This window comes from Schistocerca gregaria, chromosome 3 (genome assembly GCF_023897955.1).
Source record: "Schistocerca gregaria isolate iqSchGreg1 chromosome 3, iqSchGreg1.2, whole genome shotgun sequence".
Lineage (NCBI taxonomy): Eukaryota > Metazoa > Arthropoda > Insecta > Orthoptera > Acrididae > Schistocerca > Schistocerca gregaria.
The window spans coordinates 152,605,544-152,621,926 of NC_064922.1; the positions used below are offsets into that span (position 1 = coordinate 152,605,544).

At 44.2% G+C, this 16,383-nt stretch overlaps 1 protein-coding gene across 1 annotated transcript in view; it reads left to right on the forward strand.

Annotated features, from left to right (window-relative positions):
* LOC126355768 (uncharacterized) overlaps positions 1-16,383 on the forward strand; it is a 203,255-nt gene that overhangs the window by 101,826 nt on the left and 85,046 nt on the right. Inside the window, exon 2 of the mRNA XM_050006172.1 lies at positions 3,160-3,381. Coding sequence (XP_049862129.1) covers positions 3,160-3,381 — 222 coding nt within the window. The remainder of the gene's footprint in view (positions 1-3,159; positions 3,382-16,383) is intronic.

The following is a 16,383-nucleotide window of genomic DNA, read 5'->3' on the forward strand; positions in this document are numbered from 1 at the left end:
AGTCACACCCAGATACTTGACTGATGTTACCGCTTCCAAAGACTGGGCATTTATTTTGTACTCGTACATTAATGGGGATTCTCGCCTTGTTACACGCAGCAGGTTACACTTACTAATATTGAGAAATAACTGCCAGTCATTACACCAAGCATTTATTTTCTGCAAATCCTCATTGATTTGTTCACCACTTTCGTGTGATACTACTTTCCTGTAGACTACAGCATCATTGGCAAACAGTCTAATGCCGCTGTCAATACCATCAACCAGATCGTTAATGTAAATCGTAAAAAGCAGCGGACCTATTACGCTCCCCTGGAGCACATCTGGAGTTACGCTTGTCTCTGTTGAAGTCACCCGTTCAGGACGACATACTGCTCCCTGTCTGTTAGAAAATTTTCTATACAACCGCATATGTCACCGGATAGACAGTAAGCGCGCACTTTTTGTAGCAAGCGACTCTGCGGAACTGAGTCGAACGCCTTTCGAAAGTCGAGAAATATGGCATCAACCTGTGAACAGGTATCTAGAGCCTGTTGTACATCATACACAAATAGGGCCAGCTGTGTCTCGCACGACCGCTGTTTCCTAAAATCGTGTTGGTTTCTGCAGATGAGCTTCTCAGAGTCTAGAAAGGTCATAATGTCTGAACACAAAATATGTTCCACGATTCTGCAACAAATCGATGTCAGTGGAATTGGCCGGTAATTATGTGCATCCAATTTTCTACCCTTTATATAGACTGCTATGACCTGGGCCTTCTTCCATTCCCGTGGAACTTTCCGCTGTTCCAATGATCTCTGATAGATGAATGGATAAGAGTGGTGCTATATTTTTAGCATAACATAAAATCTTACGGGGATACCGTCTGGGCATGATGCCTTCCAGGCTTCTAAGGATCTTAACTGTTTTACAATCCCAGTTGCACTGAACACTACGTCAGCCATCCTTGCGTTTGTTCGATACTTGAAAGGGGGAATGGTGCTGCAGTCCTATACCGTAAACGATGGTTTGTAAGTTGCTTATCATCAAAAGTTACATTACCCGTAATGTCAGCAAGAGAAGAGACTGAATTATTTGCAGTATTCATAGATTTTACGTACGACCAAAATTTTTTGAGGTTAGTATCTCCAGATAAAATGGCACAAATGAACGCAGTGTCACCCTCAATGGAAGACAGCTGTTGGTGCTGCCATCTTACACACTCAGTGCACTGGATACGGTCCTCTGGAAACGCCAAAATCTGTGTTCTCTACTCACAGCTTTCAGTCTTTTCGTTAAAGCAGAGTCTTTCGTACCAAGAGCAGCGGCAACCGTTGTTCGCTTCCTCCACTTTCATATCGTTGTCTGCCTTCACTGAACGGCTCTTCAGTTTAGATGAGCTTCCTGTCCGATTTTCATACTTAATCTGAAGTCAATCGGAAATAAAACCTATCCTTAGAACGCAACCTCGCAAATTTCCAGGTCTACCCTAAAGAAAGACCGAACGAGCTGGCGCAGTGGTTAGCACACTGTAGTTGCATTCGGAAAGACGACGGTTCAAACCCGCGTCCGGCCACACAGATTTAGATTTTCCGTGATTTTCCTAAACTGCTTCAGGCAAATGCCGGGATGGTTCCTTTAAAAGGGTACGGCCGACTTCCTTCCCCATCCTTCCCTAATCCGATGGGACCTCTCTGTTTGGTCCCCTTCCACAAATCAACAAACCTGTCCTAAAGAAACGTAGACACTCTTTGGGGACGTTCGTTATACGCGCGCTCTTTCGTACAGAAACAATGATTCCAAGCGATGTCAACAGACGGAAGCAGACGTCACAATTGCCAAACATGTGGATGAAGTACGGTAGTTTGCAAGCGGATCTATAGAAATACAATCAGGATTTAAAGGCTATTTCTCGTGTGTTTTGTGTACGTCTTGTGCAACGCAGTACCAGAACTATTTCAAGAAAGCTGAAAGGTGGTCTTCACCTGTTTCAGTTCGGAAGCATTGGATTTCTTTAGACAACTTCTACGACATGTTTTTGATGCCAGTCTGAAAATAACTACGTCAGTGGCGAGCTGATCAGTTTAGTCAACCCTGAGGAACATAAGCTGCGCTCTCTTTTGGACTGCGCACACTTTGGTACAGCTACCCTACGTCTCTTGTATGGAAACATGTTCTCGAACTTGGCCTGCATATTTCAACTGAACGCTGTTTCACAAAACTGGCCCTTCTAATGCGCGCCTTTTTGTATGTTTGGCAACACGTTCTTCAGATACACCTGGGAGTGTACATTTTCCATTAAATAATATTATATTATGCGTAGTAAATTTAATATGCGGAATACAAAAATTGGTAAGTAACATATCCGACGTAAGAAAAAGAATCAACAAATTCTATGTAAATTACTGCACACTACTCTACAATGGTAAATAAGAAAAACTCCGTCTTCAGGACACGAGTGGCCTCCTGGGACCATCCGACCGCCGTGTCATCCTTCGAGGAGAATACGGATAGGAGGGGCGTGGAGTCAGCACACAGCTCTGCTAGTCAGTATTCTATTTCGCTAATTAAAGCACTCCCTCTTCAGGCCACAAGTGGCTCATCCGGACCATCCGACAACCGTGTCATCCTCAGAGTGAGGATGCGGGTAGGAGGGGCGTGTGGTCAGCACACCGCTCTCACGGTCGTTATGATGGTTTTCTTTGACCAGAGCCGCTACTATTCGGTCGAGTAGCTCCTCAATTGGCATCACGGGGCTGAGTGCACCCCGAAAAATGGAAACAGCGCATGGCGACTGGATGGTCACCCGTCCAAGTGCCGGCCACGTCCAATAGTGCTTAACTTTGGTGATCTCACGGGAACCGGTGTATCTACTGCGGCATGGCCGTTGCTCCTCCTGTGGTAAATGCCAAACCGATTCTAAGTCACGTTGCGCAGCAGACAGGCATTCTTCCAGTAAAGCCACTTCCCCGAAATGCCACTTTCCCCACCACAACCGCTGCTCATTCTTCAGTTTATCGACAGACTTTCGCTCATGTCCCGAAAATGACAAAATAAACTGACCGATACCGCGCCTCGAGAATAAGTGATAAACGAAACGTACGCGATTACAATGTATACTACCAGATGCGTGGTGTAGAGAGACACGTGGACGATGAAGCCGTCGCTGCCCTGTCGCAGGGAGGTGACGACTGGCTGCTGCGTGCGTCGCGCCCGGAGCAGCGTCGCGGTGGCGTGGTGTCGGTGCGCCTCTGGTGGCGACCTCCCGAACCACCACCTGCAGGGCGCGGCGCCTTCCTGGTCACGTGGGAGGTGGCCGGCGGCGCGCTGCGCGGGAACCTGGTCACCGACGCCCGCTGCGCCACACTCTCCCTACAGCCCGCCACCGTCTTCCGCATCCAGGTGAGCTTCATTCCCCACTACTGGTTTGATACCGCTCTCCATGCTACTCTGACACCTGTGCAAGCACCCTCATCTCCGAACAACTACTGCAGCCCACGTCCATCTTAACCTGATTGCTGTACTAAACTCGTGCCCCTCCCCTCCCCAGATTTCCTTACCCCCCCCCCTTTTCCCCCATTTGTCTTTCCTTACCCTTCCCCGTTTCCCAACAACCCACATACTGTACCTGCACTGTTGCTTGGCTCATGGAACACCCCGCCCCCTCTTGCGCTCACCAATCACCATCAAATTACACTTCTCCCTGTCCCTACGATGGAAACACCTTTCTGCCAGTAACCCTACCAGTCAGACCCAACCACATACCAATGCTGAATCCTGCCTCATTCAGATCACTCCTCCATCCAACCATGATCCACTCCCATTGCCACCAGTCGCAGTTTTAGATGTTTTTAAATTTGGGCTCATATATCTATAAACTTCTGTTTCATTTTTCACCTTGCAAGAACCCCCCACTCGTACTAATCTTAGAGAAATATGTCAGTTTAGCCGGTGAGTCCTTAGTTGGTGGTATAGGAGATGTAGAGAATAACTGGCCACCCTTTCCCACCCGAGTTTTGCGATGATTAAGCCACATCGTCCTTGAACTGATTTAGTCAGCCACTGAACAGGAATTCTTCCCACCTGTTACCTCGTGGCTTTATATCCCCTTGCAGAGCTTGCAAGATCCTCTCGCTTCTAAACTGATACTGTTATTACTCAGCTTAGCCGCGAGTCCGTAGAGAGTTATATATATGAGACGTACAGTATAACGTCAGCATTTCCACCCGGAATTTGCGGGTGTAAGTCGCACCTTCCTTGACCCGCCTTGGTGAGTCGTGTCGTCGGATTTCCTCCTACCTGTGCGCGGTGCAGCTCTCGTAAATGTCGTCCCGAGCAGATTCTTCATTGGCGCATTGGATGTCTCTGTCGGTGGAAGGTGATTATCTGAAATTGCTGTCGATCAACTTTGGGGTATCTATTTACTCGAAATCAACATTCAGAATGCCGTAATATCATTTTTATTCCTATTAGATCAATAAACTACTCGTAACCGAGAGCATGGCTACCATCAAACAAGACAGGAAGAGCTCTTAACGCCGCCTGCCGACTTTGGCGCACAGTCCGTATCTCTTAGTAGTTTCGTCATAGTTCGTGGATTTCCGATCAACTTCGTACTTACTAAGATATGCATTTGTTAATGAACGGGTGTGGATTTTAACGAGGCAAAATTATTATAAATTGTTTTACACATCCAGAGGCTACTCCTAGTACTCATGCTGTCATAAATGATTTTAATTATTAAATATAAATAAACAAAATCGGTGACTTTGGTGCCAAGATGGCGGTACTTCCCGTCGTGTACTTTTCCCAGGCTGACACTTGCTGCTACGGTCCAGCGCCGAGCCCCACCCCACTACGCGCGACATATGGTCGCTTCGTCACCTAGCAAGCCAGCGTGGGAAATGCTCTCCGATTCATGGCCGGCTACGGACTACAGCACTTCCTAACTATCGTGAATACATCAATAACACACAATCATTTATTAAAACTGGTAAAAATGTCTTCCTCGCGTAAAAGGCACTTTACAAGCTGCAGCAGAGTCGTCGGATTCTGAAAGTGCAACAATACTATGTTGTACATAAAGAAGTGGAAAGAATTTTTTGACGCAAATAATTTTTTGCCGTAATGGTGCGTTTATTTACGAAACACCATAAAATGAATTTGTTCACACTGATCATGTTGTTGTTGTTGTGGTCATCAGTCTAGAGACTGGTTTGATGCAGCTCTCCACGGTACTCTATCCTGTGCAAGTTGCTTCATCTTTCGGTACTGCAGCCTATATACTTCTGAATCTGCTTAGTGTATTCATCTCTTGGTCTCTCTCTACGATTTTTATCCTCCACGCTGCCCTCCAATACTAAATTGGTGATTCCTTGATTCCTCAGAATATGCCCTACCAACGTATCACTTCTTCAAGATGTGCCACAATTTTCTCTTCTCTCCAACTCTATTCAATACCTCCTCGTTAGTTATGTGATCTACCCATCTAATCTTCAGCATTCTTCTGTAGCGCCACATTTCGAACGCTTCTATTTTCTTCGTGTCTAAACTATTTATCATTATGTTTCACTTCCATACATGGCTACACTCCATACAAATACTTTCAGAAACGACTTCCTGACACTTAAATCCATACTCGATGCTAACTAATTTTTCTTCTTCAAAAACTCTTTCCTTGCCACTGTCAGTCTACATTTTATATCCTCTCTACTTCGACCATCATCAGTTATTTTGCTCCCCAAGTAGCAGAACTCATCAGCTACTTTAACCGTCTCATTTCCCAATCGAATTCCCGCAGCATCACCCGGTTTACTTCGACTACATTCCATTATCCTCGTTTTGCTTTTGTTGATGTTCATCTTATATCCTCCATTCAAGGCACTGTCCATTCCGTTCAGCTGCTCTTCCAGGTGCTTTACTGTGTCTGACAGAAATACAATGTCATCGGCGAACCTCAAACTTATTATTTCTTCTCCATGGATTTTAATTCCAGCTCCGAATTTTTCTTTTGTTTCCTTTAAAGCTTGCTCAATATACAGATTGAATAACATCGGGGAGAGGCTACAACCCTGTCTCACTCCCTTCCCAACCACTGCTTCCCTTTCATGCCCATCGACTCTTATAACTGCCATCTGGTTACTGCATAAATTGTAAATAGCGCCGCGGGGGATTAGCCGAGCGGTCTCGGGCGCTGCGGTCATGGAATGTGCGGCTGATTCCGGCGGAGGTTCGACTCCTCCCTCGGGCATGAGTGTGTGTGTTTGTCCTTAGGATAATTTAAGCTAAGTAGTGTGTAAGCTTAGGGACTGATGACCTTAGCAGTTAAGTCCCATAAAGATATCACTCACATTTGAACATTTGTAAATAGCATTTAGCTCCGTGTATTTCACCTCTGCCACTTTCAGAATTTGAAAGAATGTATTTCGGTCAACATTGTCAAAAGCTTTCTCTAAGTCTACAAATGCTAGAAACGTAGGTTTGCGTTAATCTATTTCCTAAGATAAGTCGTAGAGTCAGTATTGCCTCACGTGTTCCAACATTTCTACTGAATCCAAACTTGTCTTCCCCGAGGTCGGCGTCTACCAGATTTCCCATTCGTCTGTAAAGAATTCGTACAGCCGTGGCTTATTAAATTGATAGTTCGGTATTGACATCTGACAATAACTGCTTTCTCTGGGATTGGAATTATTATATTCTTCTTGAAGTCTGAGAGTATTTCGCCTGTCTCATACATCTTGCTCACTAGAAGGTAAAGTTTTGGTAGGCCTGGCTCTCCCAAGGCCATCAGTAGTTCTAATGGAATGTTGTCTACTCCAGGGGCCTTGTTTCGACTTAGGTCACACTGATCATAAATTAGCTATTAACGGTACGAGTGCATGGTCTACCAAGTGACTACATCGAAAGGCATCCTGTTGACAACTGCCAACTATGGCGCTCAGTCTGTTACTTGAGCGTGCAATCGATAGCTCGTATAGTGCGGTAAATCTTCGATTGTGCCAAAGTTATCCATTTATTTATCAATATCAACCTTTCCTGGCATTTTAAAATTACTGGAAGATATTATTTATGACCCGTAGGCTCCTCCTGATGTCTGAGTGGCAAAAGGCAACTTTTGTCAGCAAATATCTATTAAAAATTACTTGATTCACGCCAGAATAAATATACTTTCTCTACGTATCTCTCTGCTGACATGACGAGCGATTTATGCATCCGCACCTCATCCCACTGGCTATGAGACCGCCAGATGTTCACTCGCCTATGCTAGGCAGCGTGGGAACCTAGCGCTCGCTCCTTACTCCGTACCTAATGACCCGACAGAGTGATATTCTTACTGCAGTTTACCGGTACTTCACGGATCTGTACTCGCAATGCGATACATATGGTGATGACGGCGGCGATATCGTGAGTGTTATGGCCACCGTAGTCACGCCTGCGGACAACTCGGCGGTCGTACACGATTTTGCTCCAGACGAAGTCCTTGAACTGAATTCTGGCTCGCCATCGAATAAATCCCCTGGCCCTAATGGTTTGCCACGGGAATTTTATGTGCGCTTCTGGCCCATAATCGGACACGCATTTACAGATGTTTTCAATGAAGTGATGCGAGGGAGTGACGTGCCTGTCGAAATGAAGGAAGGCGGAATTGTATTGATACCAAAAAGCAAACACCGAAAAACCTTAGATAACTTCCGACCTATTACTTTACTCAATTTTGATTACAAAACCTTCGCCAGAGCACTCAACAGCAGATTGTCTCTGTTAATGAAGCAAGTGATTCACAGCCATCAATCATGCATCCCTGGTCGCACTATTATGACGCCTCTTTGGGAATATAGAGATGTAACAGCCATAGCGTCAGTCACTAACGTGAATCTCGCATTGCTGTTTATCGACTTTTGCAAGGCTTTTGATCGCGTCCGTCACGAGTACCTCCTACAGCTACTGCAGCGTTGTGGTTTCGAGCAACGGGTTATAAATGTCGTGCAACATTTCGCCACGGGCATTACAACCAGAATCAGCGTAAATGGAGAGCTTACTCAACCCATCGAGGTCCAAAGAGGAGTGCCGCAGGGTAGCCCTCTCTCCATGATGTTATTTGTTTTATCGCTCGAGCCGCTCTTACGCTCTATTCATGACACACTTGCAGGCCTTTCGATCGCCGGGACGTCCTTCGTGGTTCGTGCTTACGCCGACGACGTTGGAGTGTTAATTGCGCAACGACGGAGACGTATCAACCCTCAAGACTGCGGTAGACGAGTACTGACGTGTTTCCGGTGCAAAAATCAACGCCGGTAAATGCACCTTTGTCAACATTCGAGGATTCGACGCAGTTATTATACCTTGGGCGAAGCGTGTCGTAACCCACACCACTCTGGGGATGATTATCGACAAATACCCGCTAAAAATGAATGCAATAAATTGGAAGCAGGTGACCAATAAAATGCAAGGTGCCATCTATGGAAACAATTGGCGGTCCGTTAACATTCTCCAACGTATACGACTCCTCACCTGTTATATATTCAGTAAAGCGTACTATATGGCCCAACTATTTCCAATCCCCAGGATGCACCGACATCCTGCTCTGGCCGGACGCGAAACATTTTTCCGTCACCAAGAACAACACCGTGATGTGGATGTTAGGACAGTTTGTGACATATATCATCATCCACAATAGTGAAGATAATCTCATTAGTTTCGAGGCTTACATGAGACTGGCACGCTGGAAGATGAAACGTTACCCAAATTTCAGGAAGATGTTTGCTAACATGTTAGACATAATTTTTGAGAAACAAGGCGTAGGGTAATTCTCGATGCCGGTAAGGACACAAGTCACATGCAAGACTATGTAGCGAACAAAATACACAACGAATAAGGGGTTATACCAGTTCCTAGGACTACTCCCGACTTCTCAATGGTGTTATTAACTTCATTATGACGTTTTCATTAATTTATGTTCCTGAGCATCTCTTGTTATCCGTTCGTGAGCTTAAAATGACCTTGAGTTTGGACGGTTATGAATCAAATGACAGAACTGTCATTCCAGTTAAGAGAATCAATTATATATATGTTTGCGTTTCGGTTCTATGTCTCTGTCTGGGCTGAAGAGGCTATTGTCAGTTTACTATTTGTGTGCTAATTTGTAATCTTACAAATGGCACTATATTGAAATATGTTCTCCAGTCTGTTGTAGGATACAATTCGTGTTGAATCAGTTCCAGCACTTCAATATTTTGTTTTTTGCTTATGTACATATATGGTTGTTTTAATAAAGGAAAAAAGGTAAAAAAAAAAATAATGCAGCGCTGATACATTCACTTCATGCAACTGAAATAGTTGAAATGGATGTAAAAAGCGCTCTTATCTGCAAGTAAGGTGTACCTCACAGCCTCTAAAAAGTTTTAAATTCAATAAATACCTCTCCTATCCGTTTCTTCATCTCATTTAATTTTTATTGTCAGGTGGCTGAACAGCGGGTTGTCTGTACTAGTAACAGCCCACTGCCCACCTATATGGCGCTTCGAGGGATCAAATCACAAAAAATAAATAAACAAAACTAATCTCCTTGGTCACCCTCTACAGTTTGTACCCTCCCCTCTCCCCCCCCCCCCCCCCCCCCCCTCCATTGCCAAGCCGATATTCCAGTACCAAAATGTCAATTCCCTGTCGCCTCAGGATGTGCCCTATAAACTTGCCCCTTCATTTAGTCAAAATGGGCCATAAATTTCTTTTCTCGCCTGTCCATTTCAGCACGTACTCATTAATCACGTGATCGATTCATCTAGTCTTGATCATTCTTCTGTAGCACCACATTTGTTGTGTGAACTATTTATCGTCCACATTTCACTTCCGCACAAGGCTACAGCCTCGACAAACACCTTCAAAAAAGATTTCCTAACACATGTTAAGAAATTCCTCTTTTTCTGAAATGCTTTCCTTGCTTTACAGGGTGGTCCATTGATAGTGACCGGGCCAAATGTCTCACGAAATAAGCGTCAAACGAAGAAACTACGTAGATCGAAAATCGTCTAGCTTCAAGGGGGAAACCAGATGGCGCTATGGTTGGCCCGCTAGATGGCGTTGCCATAGTTCAAACGGATATCGACTGCGTTTTTTTAATTAGGAACCCTCATTTTCATTACATATTCGTGTAGTACGTAAAGAAATATGAATGTTTTAGTTGGAGCAGTTTTTTCGCTCTGTGACAGATGGCGCTTTAATAGTCACAAACGTATAAGTACGAGGAATCACGTAACATTACGCCAGTGCGGCCGGTATTTGCTTCGTGATACATTACCCGTGTTAAAATGGACCGTTTACCAATTGCGGAAAAGGTCGATATAGTGTTGATGTATGGCTGTTGGGATCAAAATGCCCAACGGGAGTGTGCTATGTATGCTGCTTGATATCCTGGACGACATCATCCAAGTGTCCGAACCGATCGCCGGATAGTTACGTTATTTAAGGAAACAGGAAGTGTTCCATCACATGTGAAACCTCAACCGCGACCTGCAACAAATGATGATAGCGACAGTGGTGGGTTAATGTATGGTGCGGCATTATGGGAGGAAGGATAATAGGCCCCCATTTTAGCGACATCAATCTAAATGGTACACTGTATGCTGATTTCCTACGTAATGTTCTACCGATGTTAGTACAAGATGTTTCACTGCATGGCAGAATGGCCATGTACTTCCAACATGATGTAGGTCCGGCACATACCTCGCGTCCGGTTGAAGCGGTATTGAATAGCTTATTTCATGACAGGTGGATTGGTCGTCGAAGCACCATACCACGGCCCGCACGTTCACCGGATTTCTTTCTGTGGGGAAAATTGAAGGATATTTGGTGTCGTGATCCACCGACAACGACTGACAACTTGCGTCAGCGCATTGTCAATGCATGTGCGAACATTACGGAAGGCGAACTACTCGCTGTTGAGAGGAATGTCGTTACACGTATTGCCAAATCCATTGAGGTCGATGGACATCATTTTGAGCATTTATTGCATTAATGTGGAATTTACAGGTAATCACGCTGTAACGGCATGTGTTCTCAGAAATGATCACAAAGATACTCGTATCACATTGGAAAAACCGAAATAAAATGTTCAAACGTACCTACGTTATGTATTTTAATTTAAAAAACCCAACTGTTACTAACTATTCGTCTAAAATTGTGAGCCATGTGTTTGTGACTATTACAGCGCCGTCTATCACAAAGCGAAAAAAGTGGTCCAACTAAAACATTCATATTTCTTCACGTACTACACGAATATGTAATAAAAAATGTGGGTTCCTATTGAAAAAAAACGCAGTTGATATCCGTTTGACCTATGGCAGCGCCATCTAGCGGGCCAACCATAGCCGGCCGCGGTGGTCTCGCGGTTCTAGGCGCGCAGTCCGGAACCGTGCGACTGCTACGGTCGCAGGTTCGAATCCTGCCTCGGGCATGGATGTGTGTGGTGTCCTTAGGTTAGTTAGGTTTAATTAGTTCTAAGTTCTAGGAGACTGATGACCACGGATGTTAAGTCGCATAGTGCTCAGAGCCATTTTGAACCAGGCCAACCGTAGCGCCACCTGGTTTCCCTCTTCAAGCTAGACAAGTTTCGTTCTTTTCAGTTTTTTTCGTTTGACGCTTATTTCGTGAGATATTAGGCCTGGTCACGATCAATGGACCACCCTGTATAGCGAGTCTGCATTTCTTGAGGGTGTGCCTAAAAATAATGCCTTCCGAACCTTTTTTATTCTGCTGTCAATAATGTTCGAGGCAACACAGGCCATTCATATTACTCGGCCGACTTTTCTGCTTCGCTGGCGCATGTTGCAACCCTCAGCCGCTAGAACGCTCCGAATTGTAGCGTGTAACGCGACGGTGTATTAGGTAACAATGTCGGTGCACGATAGACCCTTGGAAAAGTGAAAGCACGAATTCGAAAAGTTCCTCCTCACACGGGTCACCTCCTCCTTCAGCACGACAATGCCACTCCACACACAGTTGCTGCACCTGCAGCAATCCATCTTCTTGCGTTCATGTCATCAGTCATCCTGCATACAGTCGTGCCTGACCCCATCCGATCTTCATCTCTTCCCAGAACTGAAAGAACACCTTCGATGCAGAGAAAAGTGTGGCTGGGCCTCCTTCTACATCTACATCTACGTGATTACCCTGCTATTCACAACAAAGTGCCTGGCAGAGGGTTCAATGAACCACCTTCAAGCTATCTCTCTACCATTCCACTCTCGAACGGCACGCGGCAAAAACGACCACTTAAATTTTTCTCTGTGAGCCCTAATTTCTCTTGTTTTATCGTGATTATCATTTCTCCCTATGTAGGTGCGTGCCAACACAATGTTTACTCAGTGGGAGGAGAAAACTGGTGGTTCAAATTTCACGAGAAGATCCCGTCGCAACGAAAATCGCCTTTGTTTTTAATGATTGCCACACCAATTCACGTATCACGTCTGTGACCCTATCTCTCCTACTTCGCGATAATACAAAACGAGCTGCCCTTCTTTGTACTTTTTCGATGTCATCCGTCAGTCCCACCTGATGCGGATCCCATACCGCACAGCAGTACTCCAGAATAGGGCGGACAAGCGTAGTGTAAGCAATCCCTTTTGGTAGACGCACCTTCTAAGTGTTCTGCCAATGAATCACAGTCTTTGGTTTGCTCTACCCACAATATTATCTATGTTATCGTTCCAATTTAGGTTATTTGCAATTGTAATCCCTAAGTATTACTTCATGAGTATAAACAGATAATTGTGTTTCACGACAACGATGTTTTCTGAATCCATGCTGACCATATGTCAATAAATCGTTTTCCTCGAAGTACTTCATAATGTTCGAATACAGTACACCTTCAACAGACTTAAACATTCTGCAATGTCGGTATCAACAAAATGGTCTCCTCTTGGGAAAAATCCATTCGTAGTGGGAGTGGCTATGTTGAGAAATAAATATGTAGAAATGAGGAATAAAGATGCAGACTATTAATAAAGATCGTTTTATTCCAAAAGCTGTAGGAGTATTCATGTACAGTATTTGGAGGTGTTACTTCTCATCACGCCTTCGTAAATTTTGTGTGCTGCCGCCATCATCAGTTATTTTGCTGCCCAAATAGCAAAACTCTCTCACTGCTTCTAGTGTCTCGTTTCCCCGTATAATTCCCTCAGCATCGCCTGATTTAATTCACCTACATTCCATTACCATTGTTTTATTTTGTTGATGCTTATCTTATAACCTCTTTTCTAGACACTATCCTTTCCTTTCACGAGGTCTTCCAATTCCTTTGCTGTCTCTTAGAGACTTAAATTGTGATCGACAAACCACCAAGTCTTTATTTCTCCTTCCTGAAACTTAATGACTTTTGTAAATTTTTCTGCTTGCTCAGTCTACAAGATGAATAACATCGGAGGGGGGGACCCTTTTCACTTCCTTACCAACTGCTTCCCTATCATGTCCTTCCACTCTTATAACTTCTGTCTCGCTTCTTTACGAATTGTAAATACCATTTCTCACTCTGTATTTTAGCCCTCCTATCTCCAGAGTTTCAAAGAGTGCGTTAATGTCAGCATTTTCGATAGAATTTTCTAATTCTATAAATAACAATAGCTGTGATTTCCTTTAACTTAAGATATACTGTAGGGCCTCGATTGCCTCCCGTATTCCTACATTTATCTGGAATTCAAAGTGATCTTCTCCGAGGTCAGCTTCTATCAGTTTATCCATTCGTCTGTGTAAAATTCGTGTCAGCATTTTGCAAACATAACTTACCAGATTGGTGGCTCTGCAGTATATTCACGCCTGTCAGCACCTGCATTCTCTGGAACTGCAGCACACTGTTCGGATGCCAATACTACCGTAACAATCTTAATTAACTGAGTGACCAAAAATCACGAAAAGCATTATCCTTATTGAGTGAAGATACACTGTTCATGATGCCCAAATATTGCAGCTAGATGAGGCACACGGCACAAGTGTCCACACGATGTCTGAACGGTCTGTTACATTTGAGCGTATGATGGTCATCAGTGGAAAACGCATCGGTCGTATCATGTCGGAAGTCACACAAGAAATAAGAATTCCGGGATCAACAAGGTTTGGGGTATATCTTCAATATCGCGGGAACAACGTTTCTGACCACAAATGATTGACGTTCGAGTGTCATGTCGCCTCCACAGATCGATATGGAGTGATCCGTCGTCTAATGTCACATCGCCGCCGATCTGAATATGGGACACCAGGAACTAAGACTCGTTCCCGTTTGCTGACACCCTCGTGAATCGGACGTTGCGCGCGCGCACACACACACACACACACACACACACACACACACACACACACACACACACACACACATTACTTAAGTGCACTTGCTTTTTACTGTAAAACCACACGGAACGTACACGAAAAGAGTGTGAGCGCGCTGGATATTACCCTTCGCCACATCGCGATATTTACATACCCAAAACGGTAAATAGGAGTAATAAGATGAATTACAGGCCTATATCACTAACGTCGATTTGCAGTAGGGTTTTAGAACAAACACTGTGTTCCAACATTATGAAGTACCTCGAAGAAAACGAAAAAAATTGTATGAAATCTTATGGGACTTAACTCCTAAGGTCATCAGTCCCTACGCTTACACACTACTTAACCTAAATTATGCTAAGGAAAAACACACACACCCATGCCTCTAAGAAAACGGTTTATTGACATATAAACAGCACGGACTCAGAAAATATCGTTCTTGTGAAACACAAATAGTTCTTTATACCCATGAAATAATAAGTGCTACCGACGATGGATGTCAAATTGATTCCATATTTTTAGATTTCCAGAAGGCTTTTGACGCCGTTCCTCACAAGCGTCTTCTAACCAAACTGCGTGCCTACGGAGTATCGCCTCAGTTGTGCGACTTAATTCGTGATTTCCTGTCATAAAGGTCACAGTTCGTAGTAACAGACGGAAATTCATCGAGTAAAACGGAAGTAATATCCGGCGTTCCCCAAGGAAGTGTTATAGGCCCTCTGTTGTTCCTGATCTATATTAACGACACAGGAGAAAATCTGAGTAGCCGTCTTAGATTGTTTACAGATGATGCTGTCATTTACCGTCCTGTAAAGTCATCAGATGATCAAAATGGCTTGCAAAATCGATTTACATAAGATATCTGTATGGTGCGAAAAGTGACAATGCGCCTCAATAAAGAAAAGTGCGAAGTTATTCACATGAGTACTAAAAGAAATCAGCTAACTTTCGATTACGCGATAAATCACACAAATCTGAGGGCTGTAAATTCAACTAAATACTTAGGGATTACAATTACAAATAACCTAAATTGGAACGATCACATAGATAATATTGTGGGTACAGCAAACCAAAGACTGCGATTCATTGGCAGAACACTTAGAAGGTGCAACAGGTCTACTAAAGAGACTGCTTACACCACACTTGCCCTCCCTATTCTGGAGTACTGCTGTGCGGTGTGGGATCCGTATCAGGTGGGACTGACCGATGACCTAGAAAAAGTACAAAGAAGGGCAGCTTGTTTTGTATTATCGCGAAATATTAGAGATAGTGTCACAAACATGATACGTGAATAGTAGTGGCAATCATTAAAACAAAGGAGTTTTTCGTTGCGAAGGGATCTTCTCATGAAATTTCAATCACCGGTTTTCTCCTCCGATTCTGAAAACATTCTGTTGGCGTCCACCTACATAGGGAGAAATGATCATCACGTTATAATAAGATAAAGCAGGGCTCGCACGGAATAATGTAAGTGATCGTTTTTCCTGGGTGCCGTTCGAGAGTGGAACGGTAGAGAGACAGCATGAAGGCGGTTCGTTGAACCCTCTGCCAGGCACTTCATTGTGAATAGCAGAGTAATCACGTAGATGTAGATGTAGATGCATTACATTACGGAATACCTTACTTGCAACCATAGGTAAAGGACATTAAGTGAAGATTTATAGGCTCCACGTGTGTCCATTCATTGCCAATATACATTGAAGCGCCAGAGAAACTGCTATAGGCAGGCGTATTCAAATACATAGATATGCAAACAGGTAGAATGAGGCGCTGCAGTCGGCAACACCTGTGTAAAACAAGTGTGTGGTGCAGTTATTAGATCGGTTACTGCTGCTACAGTGGCAGCGTATCAAGATTTAAGTGGGTTTGAACGTGGTGTTATAGTCGGCGCAAGACCGGTGGGACACAGCATCTCCGAGCTGGCGATGAAGTGGGGATTTTCCCGTACGACCATTTTACGAGTGTACCGTGAAGAATAGGAATCCGGTAAAACATCAAATTTCCGACATCGCTGTGAAGATCCTGCTAGAACGGGACCAACGACGGCCGAATAGAATCTTTCAACGTGCGGCAGATTTCAGTGCTGGT